Raw genomic sequence first — 19,476 nt, forward strand, 5'->3', positions numbered from 1 at the left:
AAGTCGATAATTGAGTAGAGAGAGAGAGAGAGAGAGAGAGAGAGAGAGAGAGAGAGAGAGAGTATCACGATATACGTGGTTTACCCAATGTGGGCTACATCCACGTGAAAGCAACAACTTAATGGCTTTAGTACTTCAAACAAGAAGTAGATTACAAAGAGATTATAACCTTAATAGAGCTCTCGCTTTGCTTCACTCTCACCACTTCACACCCACCTTGTTGCATCAACTTCACACTGTGAAATGTGTGTAGAAATGGCCTTCTTTTATAGGCCAAAAGAGCTGCCCTTTCTCATGAGAGACAGCCATGTGTAGCTTCCTTTGTGTAGATAAGTCCAAATCGAACCCTCCAATCTGCCCATGTGTGGCCGTCCTTGAGAAGACAAGTCCGCTTTTGAATTCGGCCACCGGCCACCTGAAGGAGTACGAGTGGAAGTGCGACGCGAGAGAGAGTGCGAGAAGAAGAGCACGACGATATGGTGAACTCGCTCTACTGTAATGTGTAGAGCATAGTGAGTTCTTATTAGGTTTTTACAAAAGAATATGTGTACATACCTGGCGGCCCGCCCACTTACCTGGGCGACCACATTGGGCTTTATACCCCAACAACCTCCCACTTAAAGTCCAATGTGGTACTTTAAGTGTGAGAGAAGCTACTATACAAGCTAATATACAAGAGATGTAGAGAAGTGATGTACTACCCTACACCTAACTGCTTGCGAAAATGCGCAAAGCTCTCTGAGGGAAGTCCTTTTGTAAGTAGATCAACAGGATTTTCTGTGGTGTGAACTTTGACAAGCTGAAGTTGCTTATCCTCGAGCATTTCCCTGATGAAATGATACTTCACATCCACATGCTTTGTCTTTGAGTGATAAACTGGATTGCGAGCCAATTGTATAGCACTTTGACTATCACAATATAACACAGGCATCTCTTCTTTGATTCCCAAATCTGTTACTAGTCGATTAAGCCAAATTGATTCTTTGCATGCCTCTGATGCTGCAACATATTCAGCCTCTGTAGTAGACTGAGTAACACAATCTTGTAATCTAGAACGCGATGATACTGCTCCACCAGCCAATGTAAAGACATACCCTGACGTAGCCCTTCGGTTGTCTAAGTCACCTGCATAATCTGAGTCTGTAAAACCCTTTACACTTAGCTCGTGACTCCCATAGCATATACGCATACTCTTTGTAGCTTTCAGGTATCTTAATATTCCTTTCACTGCCTCCCAATGTTTCTTGCCTGGGTTTGACATGTATCGACTTACTACTCCCACTGCAAATGCAATGTCTGGGCGAGTAGCAATCATTGCATACATCAAACTACCCACTGCAGACGCATATGGAATCTTATCCATTTCAGCCTGTTCTTCCTCAGACACAGGACAATCTTGTTTGCTAAGTTTCACATATGGTGGCAATGGAACACTCAGTGCCTTTCCCTTCTCCATATTGAAACGTTGCAAAACCTTGTCAATATATTCTGTTTGAGATAACCAAATCAACTTCTTTGATCTGTCTCTCTCAATGCGCATACCAAGTATATGACTTGCCTCACCCATGTCTTTTATGTCAAATGATTTTGCCATCTTTGACTTCAAAGCTGAAATTTCTTCCAAGTGCTTGCCAGCAATCAACATGTCATCCACATACAAAATAAGGATCAACCAACTACCATCCTTAGCCTTCTTTGTATATAGACAGTGATCGAACTCACTACGTTTGTAGCCTTGAGAAAGCATAAACTTGTGGAATTTATGGTACCATGCCCTCGGTGATTGTTTTAAACCATAAAGACTCTTTAACAACTGGCATACCCAATCTTCCTTGCCTTTCTCAACAAACCCTTCTGGCTGCTGCATGTAAATTTCCACATCTAAATCACCATGCAAGAACGCTGTCTTGACATCCATTTGGTGCAACACTAAATCTAATATGGCAACCAATGCAAGAAAGCATCTCAATGTAGTCATCTTGACCACCGGAGAGAAGACTTCATCAAAGTCAATGCCTTGTTCTTGCTTAAAGCCCTTGGCAACAAGCCTTGCTTTGTACTTTGGATGACTATCATGAGCGGTGATCTTATACCTGTAAACCCATTTACAAGGTAGAGCCTTTTTGCCCTGTGGTAATTTAACTAGCTTCCATGTCTTGTTTTTATGCAGAGCTGTCATCTCTGACTACATGGCCAATTGCCAATTCCCGGAGTCCTTCATTTGCACTGCTTCCTTGTAACATGAAGGCTCATTGCAATCAGTCAACATGACATAGTTCATAGATGGAACAAACCTATCAGGAGGTCGTGTGACACGTCCAGATCTACGCACAATAGGTGGCTTAGGCTCAGCCACAACCTGTGGTTCCACTCTATCCTGTCCTTGCTCCTCTTGAGCCCTGACATTTTGTCTTGCACGTGCAGGTCCATCTTCTTGGAAGACAACTCTTCTAATCTCCTCAACCCTCTCTGGTTTAGAATGATATTTGGATTCATTAAAGTGAACATCATTGCTGCGGACAACCTTTCTGGATTCGGGATCCCAAAGTCTGTACCCCATCTCACCAGAATTACCATAGCCTAGAAAGATGCACTTTCTACTCTTTGGCTCAAGTTTGTTCCTAAATTCCTTTGGAACGTGAGTATATGCCTCAGAGCCAAAGACTCAGAGATGCTTGTATGAGGGCATTTTGCCTGACCATACCATCTCTGGCACTGAATCCTTCTACAAAACCTTGCTAGGAGATCTATTTACAAGATGGACAACTGTTGATACAGCTTCAGCCCAAAACCCATTTGGTAGCTGTGCATTAGACAACATACTTCTGACCTTCTCTTGTATGGTCCTATTCATCCTCTCAGCAACACCATTTTGAGGAGGATTGTAAGGAGCAGCAAGTTCACGTTTTATACCTTTTGACTCACAAAAGTCCTGAAAGGCCTTTGAAACATACTCTCCACCATTGTCAGTGCGTAAGCATTTAAGCTTCTTGCCACTCTGATTCTCCACAAGTGTCACAAACGTTTTGAAAACACTAAACGCTTCATCCTTGTGCTTGAGAAAGTAAACCCATACTTTCCTCGAGTAATCATCTATAAATGTCATAAAGTGAGAAGCTTCCCCTAGAGATAGGTTAGGCATAGGTCCACACAAATCACTATGAACAAGTGCCAACTGTGTATCTCTTCTATTGCTTCTATGCTTATGTGGCTGTTGTGTTTGCTTACCATACAGACAATGTTCACAGAATTCAAAATCATTAAATGAAAATCCAGGCAAATAACCAGAACGAGACAAGATTTCCATTCCCTTCTTGGACATATGTCCTAACCGGCTATGCCACAAAGAAATGTTCGGCTGCTCGGTTACATTGATTACATTTTTAGAGACATTTGATACATAAATCATGTAAAGTCCTCCAGACTTTACTCCATGTGCTACTGTCATAGAACCCTTGGATATCTTCCACATGTTCTGTCCAAAAGTGGTGACGTAGCCAGCATCATTAAGTAAACCTGTGCTGATCAAGCTCTTTGTAATTGCGGGAACATGTCTCACATTCTTCAGCGTGAAAGAAGAGCCATTCTGAAACTTCAATTGAACATCTCCAACACCTAAGATCTCACATGTCTGCCCATTGCCTAGCCGAACATGATCTTTAGTGGTCACATAAGAGGTAAACCACTCCTTGTTTGGAGACACATGAAGTGATGTCCCTGAGTCTATAATCCAGTCACTTAGTGCATTTCCATCAGATGCTATAAGAAGAGCTGAGTCCATTGTATTCTTCAAGAAGTAGATGTCTCCTGACACTAGACTGTCATCCTCTGCAACATTGTTTGTCACATTTATTTCTTGAATCTTCACTGAGGACTTGTTCTTCTCACCATGGTCTTCAGCTTTCTCTTTGCCTTTTTCTGCTTTCCATTCTCTGCAGTCTCTTTTCATGTGACCCTTCTTGCCACAATGGTAGCATTCTATGTCACTCTTGCCTTTAGCACTGCGGGACTTGCTACGAGACTGATTCCTCTTTCCACCTTTGTACTTTTCTTTGGTCCTTCCCCTGACAACTAAGGCTGTTCCTTTGCCTTTGTCCATTGTCTTTCTATTGGTTTCTTCAGTAAGCAGACTTCCTTCTACACTTGCTATGTTCAAACCATCTGGAGGTGTAGAATTACTCAAAGCTGTGCGAAAAGTGTCCCAACTTTCCGGCAATGTGATCAACAGGAACATAGCTCTAACAGGTTCATCAAACTTGACACCTTGAGCTGACAAGTGACTATAGATTGTGTTGAATTCATTCAGATGATTGGACATAGGTGTCCCTTCTTTCATCTTCAAGTCAACAAGCTTCTTAAGCCAGTATACCTGTGAAGCTGCACTCTGCTTCTCATAAAGATCACTCAGCTTTAACCATGCTTTATACGCCGACATCTCGTTTGCTACATTGAAGTAAACGCTTTCTGCCAAAGTCATCATAATGGTAGAAAGTGCCAATTCATCCATTTCGCTCCATTCATCTTCGTCCATATCTTCTGGTTTTATCCCCTTGAGCTTTATAGGTTTTATCTGCTTATTTTGTATCAACACGTGCCAAATCTGCTTCTTCCACAATGGGAAATTGGTTCCATCCAGCTTCTTTATATTGTAAAGAGCAGTGTCCTGTGATCCAGCCATAGCTACGCTTCACAGTAGTTTACTTTCCTGGGAGAAATTCGGCAGAGTTTCCCCTGTAAACTGACCTCTGAACCAATATCAACCTGTCAAATGAACCAAGAAAGCTTCAGATTCTGCAGAAATTTTGGCAGAGTCTCCTTTGTAAAATGGCTCTGGTGTACTAAAAACAGACTAAAAAACAGCTCAAAAAACCACTCTCTCTAACACTGTAAGCTGTGGATAAACTTGTCCTGCACCTGTACTGTCTCTGACTGTCCTGTCACTGTCTTGTAAGCATAGACTGCGACAATGCCTCAACGGTAGTAAAGCAAAGATGCAATCCCAACTGTCTAACTCACAGTCAATACATCCTAGCTGCCTATCTAAGGGTGCTCGAGGGATCGCTCCAAGACCTGTATCACCAAAAGGATCTCAACATTCGAGAATCCCCCAGCTCAATAAAACCTCACTCGACCCTCAACAAAGGCTGCAGTAAATCTGAGAGTACATAGACTTCCCACAAAGTCATACATCCACAAATTTCCCACTGTATGCTGTAACCGCTGCGGCGGTTGTTTGCTGCGTGACTCACAGTCAGCAAACCCTCAACAGACATACATCATCTCTGACAATACATCCCATGTGGAAGTACTTGCAATGTCAGGATGAAATCTGAAATATCAAGCAGCAAACACAAGCTACCTGATGAACTAGTGGATGTCGCCTACAGTCTGTGTGTAGATGCGCCCGTGTCGTATGTGACACGCCTCCAAGAACTGTGAGCCGTCCTTCGATGTGTAGACAGCCACAAATCAACACTCTGGGAGTGTCGATAACCTCAGCACCTGCAGTCGTAGGCCGAAAAACCCAAATTTGCAGAGTCGGATCTGCACCCGCTGAGACCATGTAGTTGAAAATGGCCTACGCAGAACTTTGTCGAAGCCGAACGGTGACCGAGATGACCTCAGAATGAAATTCTAAGCACACCTAGCCCATTGGGCTGTCCCACAAGATTTGGGGCCGTGTCTTTGCCTGTCGAATTTCACTCCAATCTGAGCTGGTGACTCTAGCCTCCTGCAGTGCTGCCCCGAGCTTCGATCTGAGCTCTGATACTAGTTGAAGGAGTACGAGCGGAAGTGCGACGCGAGAGAGAGTGCGAGAAGAAGAGCACGACGATATGGTGAACTCGCTCTACTGTAATGTGTAGAGCATAGTGAGTTCTTATTAGGTTTTTACAAAAGAATATGTGTACATACCTGGCGGCCCGCCCACTTACCTGGGCGACCACATTGGGCTTTATACCCCAACACCACCGACCATTGACTTTCGACCACCGACCACCGGCCATTGACTACTGGCCACTAGCCAACCGGCCAACCGATCGGTCATTTTTTAACCACTTTCCAACTGTCGTCCGGCCATAATATTTCAGCGAAAAATTTTGGTTTCCGACGAGTGATTTCTCTTCACGCACAATGGCTTCTCCTCATAATGGGGACCTTACAAATGTGCGTTTTCAATATAGAAAATTACAAGGGGTAAATCAGGCTCCATACTTAACAATCTTCCACTTGGAGACTGATCTCCAAACCAAACCTGTGATTGCTTTCCATCCTGGCTTATTATCCTTGAATGTCAATTGAAGATGAGCAAAAGCTCAACTTCTCCTTATTGATCACTTTTGTAAACATGTCTGCATAATTTTTACTTGTATGCACCTTTCCTAGCTTTAATTGTCCCTCTTCCAAAAGAGTGCGTATGAAGTAATATCTCACCTCAATGTGCTTTGTCCTTGAATAAAAGGCTGAGTTCTTTGCAAGATGGATAACGCTTTGGCTACCACTGTACAAAACACAATTGTTTTGTTTGAATCCAAGCACTTCTAAGAATCTATGAAGCCACATAATTTCTTTGCTTGCCTCCGTCATTGCTACATACTCTGCTTCCGTGGTAGAAAGTGAGACCACTTTTTGCAGTTTTGAAGCCCAACTTTGTTTGAAACTCTCCGTGAAAATTTTGATTTTCGACGAGTGATTTTTCTTCACGCACGATGACATCTCCTCATAATAGGGACCTTACAAATGTGCATTTTTAATACAAATACTTACAAGGGGTACATACTTTCTTTTTGATATTGTAAGTTTTTGGTGGCTACTTGGGGTGATTTGATACGTGTACGTACAACAAGTATAGTGAGAGTAGTGTCACATTGTGTTTATATTGGCCTTCAAAAGCAAAAGATAGAATGTGATCTCTGCAAAGGATGCACAAGCTATAATAAAGGCAAAAATAAAGTCTTTCCATATTGCATGTAGATAGGTAGCTGGTTAGATAGACTCAACCTCAAGAATGAAATAAAGATACATTTGTTCTTCACAAATCAGTCACAAGCTAAGGTGAAAGTAAGTGCACTTAGCAAATATTCTACTAGTATCTCTATATACTCTCCCTTCTCCAAGTACCATACAATTTAAAAGTCCTTACTTGTATTCCCTCCCATCTCTACATAATTTGTCATGGAAGGAGCTTCCTCCTTTCTATTCTCTTCCTCTAGTACAATAATTGCCACCTATGCATCAAGCACCTCATCAATTCTAAAGACCACCTATGTGACTTGCAACTTTCCCCTTAAAAGTAGTACCACTACCACCAAACCTCTTCGCGTCTCTTTTGTGATGTCTTCTTGATATTGACTTTAATACCTACAAGGTTCTTGTAGCTCCCAAATGGTACTACAACCACATTCAATCCGCCAACTCCTTGTCAAGCTCCCTCTCAACTTGCACCATCCTTGAATACTCATCCATTGAAGAGCCTCCACTTGTATAATCCTCAATCTTCATTGTGATATGTAAGTCAAAAGGTTGCTCTCTCTCTCTCTCTCCCCCCCCTATTATTATCTCCCCACAATCTCTTATTTGACGAGATTGCTTATATTTTGCAAATTTAGATTGCAATATAATTATGTTTATACATCTTGCCCATCCTACTGTTTTTAAGATAGATTCCTTACATTTCTCCACCACTACACTACCGAGATGTCATTACGATACACAACTTTCCATAACCCCTTCTACTTTTTGGTAATAAAGGATGTGTTTTATATTGCAAATACTATTTAGTGAGGTCTACCCATTATCCATACTTAAAATGGGCAACGGATACCACCGTTTAGCAAGCCTGTTTTACAAGTGTCTACCGACATCACTCTCCACACAACAATTTGGATGAAAGGTCTTGTGATTTGCCATGTTTGGTCTTGTGTCACTTGAAGAACCATACATCCATGTGATTAAGGTTTTAGGCAACTATGAAGTGGATTCATCTCACATCTGCAATTTTCCAATTTCTCCAATTCTGGGCTTGTACAGATAATTTGATACTCATTTGTTTCTTACCAATTTACTACAACATTGTGTTGTCCGACACTTTGGCATGTTGTAGGCTTTGATTATTCTAGACCCACAATTATTGAGTCTCTTGTGTGTGTGTGTGTGTGTGTGTGTGTGTGTGTGTGTGTGTGTGTGTGTGTGTGTGTGTGTGTGTGTGTGAGAGAGAGAGAGAGAGAGAGAGAGAGAGAAGAAGAAGAAGAAGAAGAAGAGTCTTCACGTCGTAGGAAACTATCCTAAGAGACCTTAAAGATCTAGCCGACGAGGAGTTGCACTTGAGACCTGTTATTCAAGAGGGAAATGGCATAACCAATCTACCACTTGGGTGATAGAAATGTTATACCATTTTCCTCTTTTTATTAGTGCGTGCACACACACACACACACACACACACACCCGAGAAGAGAGTTTTAACATCGTAGGAAACTATCCCAAGAGACCGTAAAGATCTAGCCGACGAGGAGTTGAACTCAAGACCTGTTATGACCTATCATCAGAGAGAGAGAGAGAGAGAGAGAGAGAGAGAGAGAGAGAGAGAGAGTCAAGCCATAAAGGCTAATGAAATCAATGATTTACAATGGGGCCTTTTAGATGACAATTCGTGGGTGTAGTATGTATGATGGGGTGGGGTAGAGCAGGATCCCCGAGTAAATGCTTTCCATGTGACTTTGGCCGCCACAATGTCAACTCTTCATAGTGAGGATCCACATCATCATAGGCCAGCACTTGATCCGAAAATGACATCATGTATCCAAGTTTATGGGTTGGCACAAGCTACAAGGTGGTGAACCACCACTATCTGCTTCACCAAGAAGTCGGTTGTTCCTTGGCTATCACTCTAACACAGCACATGCAAGAAAACATCGTCTTCCCAATGCAATGTCATCGGCAATCCACCAGCTGTCTGAGCCTTCTCTGTAACATTCCACCTGTTTTAAAACAAACTTTAATTATCCGAGCATCTTGTCAAGTGAAAAGGCTATCCAGCTAGATAGAGCTCCAAACCAAACCCCCCCCCCCCCCCCCCCCCCCCCCCCCCCCCCCCGCCGCAACCCCCCCCCAATATACCATGTATCTTGTATCCTAGCCTCCCATGACTCACTCCCTCCCCCCCATCACAAGACACATTTTGTTATTTTGTACTTCTGTCCTTTCCCAACAGATGGAGGGGACACACATGTATATTTGATTTATCTCGTAGGCCGACTTCAGCCTCTAATAGACGTAAAAAGATCTTTCTTTCTTGTAGCAGGTGTGACTACTGGGTAGTCGATCATATCCATGATTATACTTACAAATTGAAATAGAAATATGTTTACTAGCTCACCGTATCGATGTAACCTCCAGCATTTAAACCTCCAAACATAAAAATATCTTTGTCAGCTCTTGCAACAGCTCCATATGCTCTTCCTGTTTGCGTTCCCATATCCTGCATGCGAGCATGAAGTCAGAATGATAAGCAGTTCCAGTTAGGCTGATTTACTGATAACCCTTGTTCATATTCATCAGTTCTATTAAAAATCCACATTCATTTAAGGTGACAAAAAAAGGGTTTTTGTCTTGTTTTCTGCAACAGCTATTGGGGCTTCCTCTGCTAAGATCAAGATAAACTCCAGTGTCCTATTTAACAACCAAGGCGTTTGGAGACAGACGGAGGCACTGCCTTTCACTGTAGGCGGAGAAAAACGAAACGAAATGAAATGTTCCATTAACGTCTTCAAAATGACCTATAAGACCAAAAGGTTACATCCACGAGTGAGTCATGACTCTAGTACAATGTCTAAGGAACATAAAATAAATGAGGGTACCTAGAGTGGGTAGGTATGTATGCAAGCCTAACCTACATCCTCATCATCATCAGCATCACATAATACATCATCTCAAAACATATGGAGAGAGTTACAGGGCTAATGAGGTGTACAATGGAGAAAGTATACAATGGTGATCATCCCATGAACTCTCTCATGGGTATCTGCAGTATGTGGCCTCAATGTCCTCCATAGCCAGCTCTCTAGGGAGGGTGTGCTCGATGCCGGCTCAACGATGCTCCGTAGCCTCTAATGTAGACCTCATCTATGATGTGAAGATCCTCACATCCTCGGGCGTCGTGAGCGGCCAAGCTGGATGGCTTGATAAAGAAGGATACCCCAATGAGGGTGTAACTCGGTAAACTGTGGTGGGCTATCCCAAGTAGTCCCTCTATAAAAAGTAATGATCTGCCTCTGCATGGATCCTCTATGTGTGGGTCCTCTTGCTCCTGAGGGTAAAGAGAGCCAGAGACGGAGAAGCATTATATCTGCCAGTGCACAGCATACTACGAGATCCGTGGTCATTTTCATTGCTTAATCAGAGAGGGCTTTGGCCCCTTGTCCCAAATCATGGACTACTATGATCAAAGGTGCCTAGGTCTCTTCTTGTTGGAGATCCGTAGACTACTGGCAAACCTGTCATAATCTCTACTCTAGGGGTACACCACTGTATCGGCCAATCTCTATCTCGAACTGGTGAGATGAGATGCATAGCTGACCAATAACACATCTAATGCCATGAGATAGGTGAGTGTCCACATACTTGGGACAGGAAATAAACCCATCATCTGTCGTGCAGAGAAGATGGTCTCAATAAAAAGCCATCTTCGTCCCCATGTCACGTGCCGGAGATAGCCAAGTCCTCCTAGTATCAAGCTGAAAGAGATCAAGTCTGATAATCCTGATATTCTCTGAATGTGCGAGGGTGAGGATGGTGCATCCAAGTACTACTGAAAAGGGGGCAGCCCGTCCATACTAAATCCATGTGGCTCAGACCAAGATGATATCTGTGCAAACCAGCAAACCAACATGAAGTATCACCCTCACTGGCCAACTGTCGTGATGACTCAAGGGCTAGTCATGCATATATGTCACGTGGAAGCTCCCATGTGCTATGAATGAAAGACACTGATCTAGCAAGAGCCTCCACCACAGTCGGTGGTGCACTCATCTCAGCTTTGATAATCGCATGTGGCACTGAGGCTTTCGCCCGGATCAGCCTAGAGATCATGGATATAATTGGTCTCTCCATGGATCTCCATCCATCATATGTGCGCCCTGATCTAGTATGTTGATCCAGGCTAGGCCCCCATATCTGCACTCCATTAAGCATGGGGGAAGTCACCAAATTGTCAAATAGCACAGCTTAGGCTCGTGAAATTGCACCTGTGAACATATCCTCTCTAGTTGTCCTAATGTTGCATATCCCCTAGTCAATCTCGCCTCTACAGCACTTCTCATGGAGAAAGTAGGTGCACTGAATACAACACCAAGATATGTATACGAGTCTACATACTCCACTATCTCCTGCCCATATGTACAAATAGGTGCTGATCTCCTGACCCATTGCTGTAGTATTGAATACCATCACCTTGGTTTAGCCAAGGTTGATGGACAACCCACTATCATGTGCATAAGCATGTAACACATCTAGATGTCTCTGCATACCCTTTGGAGAATCTGAAATAAGCACAATCTTCTCGGCTGACAATTGTGCCTCTCTATCCAATGCTGCTCAATATAGTCAGAAATCTCATCAATAAACAATCCAAACAAAGTTAGAGAAAGTGGGCATCCCTGCTTAAGCCCAATAGTAGGGCGAACATGCTTTGAAAGACCCTCTGCTATCCATACTCTCTCTATAACTGTCTCAGAGAGTGCCATACAAGCTCCTGTGGGACTCCAACCATGTAGTCTCTGCATTGATCTGGCTCTTGTGATTGTGTCAAAGGCTTTGCAAAAAACCACAAAGCTACAATAAATCCTCCTCCCATGTGCTCTGCCCTCCTCAATGATCGCTCTAAATGTGAAGATATGAGCAAGTGAAGAGAATCCCTTCCTGAATCCAGCCTACCCTGAAGCTCGTACACCCTCTCTCTCTGGCCATCTGCTCAACTCATCTTTAAGTATAGATGCATATAGCTTGGCCAATGAGTGGCCAATCATATCAGTGCAGTTGGTAGAGTCCGATGTCCAGACTTTAACGGTACAATCGTAGACGTATTCCAAATCTTAGGAAACCCCTCACACATGGCCCTATTGAACATGAAGGCAAACGAACCATCAATATGATCTCTAGCATGTATGAAATGCTCTGCCACTATACCATCATGATCTTGTGCCCTCCTTGTGTGCAGTCTATCAATGGCTTGTCTCACCATCTCTGCTGTGAAGTAGAAGAGGGAGGACACGGCTCCCGTCACGTGCGCACTTCACTTGCGCTACGTGGACATGTTTCTGCAGTCTAGCATGAGTCATTAGCTTAGGACTGAGCCTGGCACCTTTGTGAGCCTCTAGCAGGACGTGCATGTCTAGGCCGGTCATAGTTGCATACCCTCTCTTGCTCAGGACAACATTTCAGCATATAGGCATTTTACCGCGTGTGAACCGCCTCTTTAGCCATTTTATTAATAAGCGACTTTTCATTTACCCTTGTTGGAATGTAGGTAGGGCAAATGGCTGAAGGACCTATAAAAGAAATCCCTTGGGTGCTAGTGGAAGACAGAAGAGGTAGCAGCAACAAAGGAACCTGCAGACTTGGGGATCGTAGGCCAGCACCTAGCGTTTTCAGCCTTCTTCTCCATCAGCGTTTTCAGCCTTGATGATCAGTGTTTTCAGCCAAGACAGCCAGCCTTTCCCGGCTTCCCGTTGCAGCAACCCCATCAAATCAGCCCTTCCCTCGTCTCAGTCGGTCATTCCATTGCAGCCAAGTCGACAGAACGGTTTTCAGCATTCAGCCATAGACCCATCGTCGACACAATACCCCAACACCTAGCACCCCTTGTGCATCGTCGCCATTATCATCGTTGAAATAGACCACCCCCATCAGTACCTCGTCGTCGACATCATCGCCTGACATAGACCCATCAATACCTCGTCGTCGTCAGCCTCGTTGTCGTTGACATAGACCCATCAAGAACCTCGTCGTCGACATCATCGTTGTCGACATAGACCCATCAAGAACCTCGTCGTCGACATCATCGTTGTTAAGATAGACCCATCAAGAACCTCGTTGTCGACATCATCGTCGTCGACATAGACCCATTAGTACCTCGTCATCGACATAGACCCATCAATACCTCGTCGTTGACATCATCGTCATCGACATAGACCCATCAATACCTCGTCGTCGACATAGACCCAACGTACCCTTCGTCGTCGTCGAACCTCTCAATACCTTAGCGCCCACAGTACCTACTGTACCCAGCATCAATAGCAACAGTAGCTCAACATTTAGCATCATTGTACCAGCATTGTGCAAGAATAAAGAAAGTACTTGCTCTGGCAACAGAACAAGGGGGCCCTTGAGGGTTTGGGACCCGACATCCCTGTGTCGTCTCTCTCTCTCTCTCTCTCTCTCTCTCTCTCTCTCTCTCTCTCTCTCTCTCTCTCTCTCTCTCTCTCTCTCTCTCTCTTTCAGTCCAGTTCCTTCAAGTGAAGTAAAGTGTCCCTTGTGTTTGTGTGCAGTACTAGATTTGAGCTAAAAATCCATAAACACTTCCGTTGCACCTGACAGCTCCGGTGGATCAGGAAATGGTAACTGCTCTACTACTATGCATACAACAGAAGATGCATATCGTGTCCATGTTTCTGTAGAAGAAGAGGGTGAGTGCTCTATAAAGTGTCGCCAAGCCTCCCTTGATTTCTAGCTCAAGAGCATCTGATAAATATATCTCTCAAGCTGAGCTAAGAAAGCTCTCTTCTTTCGCCGTCTAAGGCATCGGAAGAGTATATGTGATTGCCATTCAGAATGGCCAATCCATGGGCTTTGCTCATCTTGATCAGGTATCTCCCATACTCTGCAAACTCCTCAGCATCCTTTGAGGTCTTGGAGAGCCCCGTCTCTCTGCAATCTAGCTCTCTCAGCATCTCTTCGGAAGACGATTCTTGATGACATGCTTTCTAGCATTGAAATCCCCAAGTAGGATGACATCTCCATCCCTCGAGAAGTATCATGTGGTGACTGCCCCTTAGGTGAAGCATAATGAGATGTGCTAGGAGGGAAGTAACATATGGCATTGTAGAGAGCTCTACACTCCTCCGCTCTAACTCTAACCCACATCTCTGCAAACCACCTAGATAATAGGGTGTAACTCCTCCCTAAATAACATTGCTACTCCTCCCTAGAAAACACTCCTACTCCTCCTAAGCCTCTACTCTTGTGCTCGTTACGAGCGACTTGTCTGCATGTGTTCTCCCATCTGTATGTAGTCACCTCGACAGTTTGCTCTCTAGGTCAAAAGGCCTTCTTAGTGATTTTTTTTCTAATATATATTAAAAAGAAGTTTTTTAAAAAAGAAAACGAGCATCTAATTCTTATGCCTTCAGTATTAAATTGAAAGCAATGGATCAAAATGTCGGCACAAGTGGTACGAAGAAGGCAAAGAATAAAAAATCTCCTGGCAAAGAGTGGGATTATACTCACAACATATGCGGTCGATACATGGAGTGACAATGTAAATTTTGTTTCACTACAAAATCAAGCGGTGCACCACAAAATGACATATGAGACCAAATTGATACAATCTTGGTGGATCTAATACAATGTCTGGGTACAAAAATAAAAATAAAAATGAAGTAAAGTGAAAGACTAAAATCATCATCATCAATGCCCGAGGATGCCCGGTATCAAGCGTTGTCCGAGAAAGTATTGCATCGGTCGCCGAAGAGCCTCGTCAATGTCCGCCTCTATAAATAGTCGTACTGGACGTCTCCCATGTCGTGCTAGAATAGTCCTGGTCCTTTGATGGAGCCTCCGTTGATGTCGTGGTCGCCCTCGTAGATGTGGGTGTCTAGCTCGCCCAAGCTCAATGGCTCTGTCAACTAATATAGATCTGGTATGGGTGGGCTCTGAAGTCTGTTGTGTAGCATGCTCGTCTGGCTGCACACACACACACACTCCCATGTCGTGCTAGAATAGTCCTGATCCTCTGATGGAGCCTCCGTTGATGTCGTGGTCGCCCTCGTAGAAGCTCAATGGCTCTATCAACTAATATACATATGGTATGGGTGGGCTCTGAAGTCTGTTGTGAAGCATGCTCGTCTGGTTGCACACACTCTCTCTCACACACACACACACACACACACACACACACACACACACACACACACACACACACACACACAGAAATGAAATGTTATATTAACGTCTTCAAAAGGCCAAAGTGACCTATGAGACCAGAAAGTTACAATATGGTGGATCTGATACAAAGTCAAAGTTAGAGTAACAAGATGACAAAAATGAAAATGAAATGACAAATGTCACAATAAAATACTATGGAATCCTAAACTACTAGGTGTGAAACGAGAGAGAGAGAGAGAGAGAGAGAGAGAGAGAGAGAGAGAGAGAGAGAGAGAGAGAGATGAAATGAAATGTTATATTAACGTCTTCAAAAGGCCAAAATGACCTATGGGACCACTCTGTTACAAAATGGTGAATCTAATATTATGTCTGGGTGAGAAATGAAATGATATATTAACGTCTTCAAAAGGCCAAAATGATCTATGAGACCATCAGATACAAAGTGGTGAATCTAATACAATGTCTGAAGTACAAGTACAAAAAGTACTGAATGTAAAAATGAAAACTGAAAATGAAGTGTGAAATGTGAAAATGATGAATAGGCCCTCAATGACACTCTGGGTGTCGTGCTAGAATGCCTTTGATCCTCTGCTGGAGTCTCCGTCGATGGAGTGTGCTCCTGTGTCTCGGTCGTGGTCGTCTTGATCTCCCGAGCTTAGTCGCCCTGTCAATGAGGGTGCCTTTGGTATGAATGTGGGTACAACCCTGTGCTGGTGGTTGGTCTCCTGGCTCCCTCGATCCAAAGACGTCTGTGATCTGTCTCTGTGACTGTCGTACTCCATGTATCCTCAGCAAACTATCTCTATGTCGGTGTGGCTCAAGTAGATATAAGCCAAGGCATCTCAGATCTTGATACCTCATGACTCTATCTAGGGGTCCAAAACCCTCCCTGAATAAGCAATGGAAGCGCCCTCATATCTCATAATACACAGTGCAGTGATATATGTAGAGTAGCTCTGTCTCTGGCTCTCTATCGCATAGTTGACATATCCTAGACTCCGGTGGTATCCCTCTGAATCTACCCAGCTCAATCTCCAGCTGGTGTGAGGATGTGCGAATCTGACCAATAGCACATCGCAGACCATGAGACAAATGAGTATCCATGTAGCTCGGACGAATCACAAACCCATCTCCCGAAAGTTGGAGAAGATGCTCTTTGTAGAAAGCCATCTTCGTGTGCAACTCCTACATCGGCTCTACCCATGTCCTCCTGGTGTCCAACTGTATAAGATCTTGACGAATGAGTCTAGTGATCTCCGTCCGTGTGACTGGCAGGGAGGGTGCATCCAGGAATACTGAAAAGGAGGTAATCTATCCATGCTGAAACCATGCCTCTGAAACCATGAGGTCATCTGCGCATACCAACATGATGCATCTCCCTGCATCGCTAACTGTCTAGAGGACTCAAGAGCCAATCTAGTATATCTGCCTCTATGTGTATCCCATAGATTGTGCATAAAGGACACTGATCTGGTAAGAGCCTCAATCTCTATAGGAGAGGTGGCTACCTCCGCTCGAATAATCGCATGTGGTACGGAGGCCTTGGCTCTAATCATCCGGGATATCATAAATACCAAGGGTCTCTCCATGCTCCTCCAACTGTCATGATTCACAGATGGTCCCCAAACCTCGACCCGGTAAAGCATAGCTGAAGCAACCAAAGTATCAAAGAGCCATAGCTTTGTTTGTGGTTCTTGAAACTGAACCTGCGAACACATCCTCTCTAGCTCTCCCAATGCTGCATAGGCTCTGGACAGTCTAGTCTCTGCTGCTCTCCTCAGAGTAAACCTCGGTCCCGTAAATACCACCCCCAAATATGTATATTCATCTGTGTACTCCAGAGTGTCCTGACCATATACGAGTGTAGGTGCCGATCTCTTGACCCACTGTGGTGTGGTGTTAAACACCATAACCTTGGTTTTACCAAGGTTCACAGACAATCCACTATCCTCTGCAAAGCAATGCATCCAACTGTCTCTGCATGCCCTCTGGTGACTCTAATATCAACACATTATCATCAGCATATAATAATAAAGGGATCCATGTCCCTGCTAGCTAAGCACCTTTGTCGCCCTCTCTGTCAATGTAGTCAGAGACCTCATCTATATACATACCAAAAAGTGTAGGGGACAAAGGACACCCCTGTTTCACTCCAATAGTGGAATGAACAATGTCAGAAATCCCCTCAAGAGTGCGTACCTGGCCAGTCACTGAGCCGTATAAAGCCACAATCCCCCATATGATCTCTGTGGGTACTCCCAACTTCAGTAGCCTGCACATCAATCTGGCCCTCGGCACTGTGTCAAATGCTTTGCGGAAGTCCACAAAGCAACAATACATCTGTCTCCCATGTGCCCGACCCTCCTCAGTAATGGCTCTGAGTGTAAGAATATGGTCCAAAGTGGAGAAACTCCTCCTGAATCCAGCCTAACCTGTTGCTCGTATGCCCTCATTTTCTGCCCATTTACTCAGTTGCTGTTCAAGAATGGATGCATACAACCGTGCCAATGTGTGCCCTATCATAATAGTACGGTAGTTCCCTGGCACCGTGGGGTCCCCTGCCTTGAAGAGAGGTACAATAGTAGATAATCTCCAAGACTCGGGTAGTCCCTCACACATGACACGGTTAAACAACCGTGCAAGAACCTCTGACAGTGAATCTCTAGCATGTATCAAGTGCTCTGCCACCAAACCATCATGATCATATGCTCTCCTAGTCCTCATCCTGTCAATGGCGTTCTTCACCATCTTAGTGGTAAAGAAAGTACTAGTGGCTGGACATGGCTCTAGAGGGTCTGGTAATGGTGGTTGCCCAGGTACTGTATGTAATGATGCTGCATACTGACCCCAAATCTCGGGAGAAGTAATCACTGGAGGAGGTGAGTGCTCATGAAGAGACGCCAGGCCTCGCGTGAATCTCGACTCAAAAAGAGCTGATACAAATCACGTTCCATCTGGGCGGGCTAAAAAGGCCCGCTTCTTCCGTCGCACTAAACGCCGAAGGGCAATCCGAGACTGTCTATATGTAGAGAGAGAGAGAGAGAGAGAGAGAGAGAGAGAGAGAGAGAGAGAGATGAAATGATATATTAACGTCTTCAAAAGGCCAAAATGACCTATGAGACCATCACATACAAAGTGGTGAATCTAATACAACGTCTGAAGTACACGTACAAAAAGTACTGAAAGTAAAAATGAAAACTGAAAATGAGTGTGAAATGTGAAATGTGAAAGAGAGAGAGAGAGAGAGAGAGAGATGAAATAAAATGAAATGTTATATTGAATGTCTTCAAAAGGCCAAAATGACCTATGGGACCAAACTGATACAATGCTGGTGTATCTAATACAATGTCTGGGTACAAAATAAAATAAAATGAAGTAAAATAAAAGCTAAAATGAACATCAGTGTCCGAGGATGTCCAGCATCGGCTGTTTTCCGAGGATGTATTGCATCAGTCACTCAAGAATATCGTCAATGTCCGCGCTCATAAATAGTTGTACTCGGCATCTCCCTTAATTTTTATTTAATTTTTGGGATCCTCTTTTTGAAGTCACAAAGGGCCGAACATTGTATGGCGAGTGTGAAATGGCCAATGGCCAAGAGTTTCACCCGTAGCAATGAAGGCCAGGTCACCATGAGTTGTCGGGCCAATCAGCATGAAATCTGACCAGTAAAAGGTTGTCTAGGCTTAGTTCAAAGTCATTTAGGCCCCACGCGACACTTTATAAGTTGGTCAGTACTAGGAAATTAACTTGGCGGCTCCACATCAAATCTGCCAGACACATCAGCTGAGAGGGGAGGCCCAATTGATTTGGGGCTGCTGGGGGCTGCCTTTTTGCTCATTAAGTGCCTACTATGTGTGTGTGTGTGTGTGTGTGTGTGTGTGTGTGTGAGAGTAGTGGGTGCAGGTTTAACAACTTTAATGGAAAGCTTGCCTTCTCCCTTGTATGTAGCACGATGATTCCACTCTCGTACACCTCTCCCCTTTTACATTAGAAACGTGATGCCCAGCTCAAGGGCTATTTACCTGTATGTACACTTCTGTGTGTTCATGCGTGATTGCGAGGCAAGAGCCTCTTGCATAGGTACTGGATAAGCTAATTGCTAATCCCCACAGATTTCACGCGAGAAATCTTGTCCGAATCAAAGGGCAAGTAGCCCTACACATGCGGGAGCTCGAGGGCTTGCTACGGATGCGACCAGCATGCGAAACGAAGACCAAAACAGGAAATTACAGCCTGCTGTGTATTTTGCAGGTTTAGGGTTTTGACCCTTTTTGATCCCTGACAATCCCAGAAGCTGCAGGGAAATTAGGGAATCGC

At 44.1% G+C, this 19,476-nt stretch overlaps 1 protein-coding gene across 4 annotated transcripts in view; it reads right to left on the reverse strand.

The window, feature by feature from the left end:
* Positions 1 to 8,582: 8,582 nt before the first annotated feature.
* Positions 8,583 to 19,476, reverse strand: part of LOC147461221 (uncharacterized) — a 124,119-nt gene continuing 113,225 nt past the window's right edge. For all 4 annotated transcript variants that reach the window (XM_086508824.1, XM_086508825.1, XM_086508822.1 and 1 more), the window contains 2 exons: positions 9,374 to 9,475; positions 8,583 to 8,975 (listed from right to left, as the gene is read on the reverse strand). In XM_086508824.1, coding sequence (XP_086364950.1) covers positions 8,880 to 8,975; positions 9,374 to 9,475 — 198 coding nt within the window. In that variant the 3' untranslated portion in view covers positions 8,583 to 8,879. The remainder of the gene's footprint in view (positions 8,976 to 9,373; positions 9,476 to 19,476) is intronic.

Source organism: Adiantum capillus-veneris, chromosome 3 (genome assembly GCF_014529385.1).
Source record: "Adiantum capillus-veneris isolate H3 chromosome 3, ASM1452938v2, whole genome shotgun sequence".
Lineage (NCBI taxonomy): Eukaryota > Viridiplantae > Streptophyta > Polypodiopsida > Polypodiales > Pteridaceae > Adiantum > Adiantum capillus-veneris.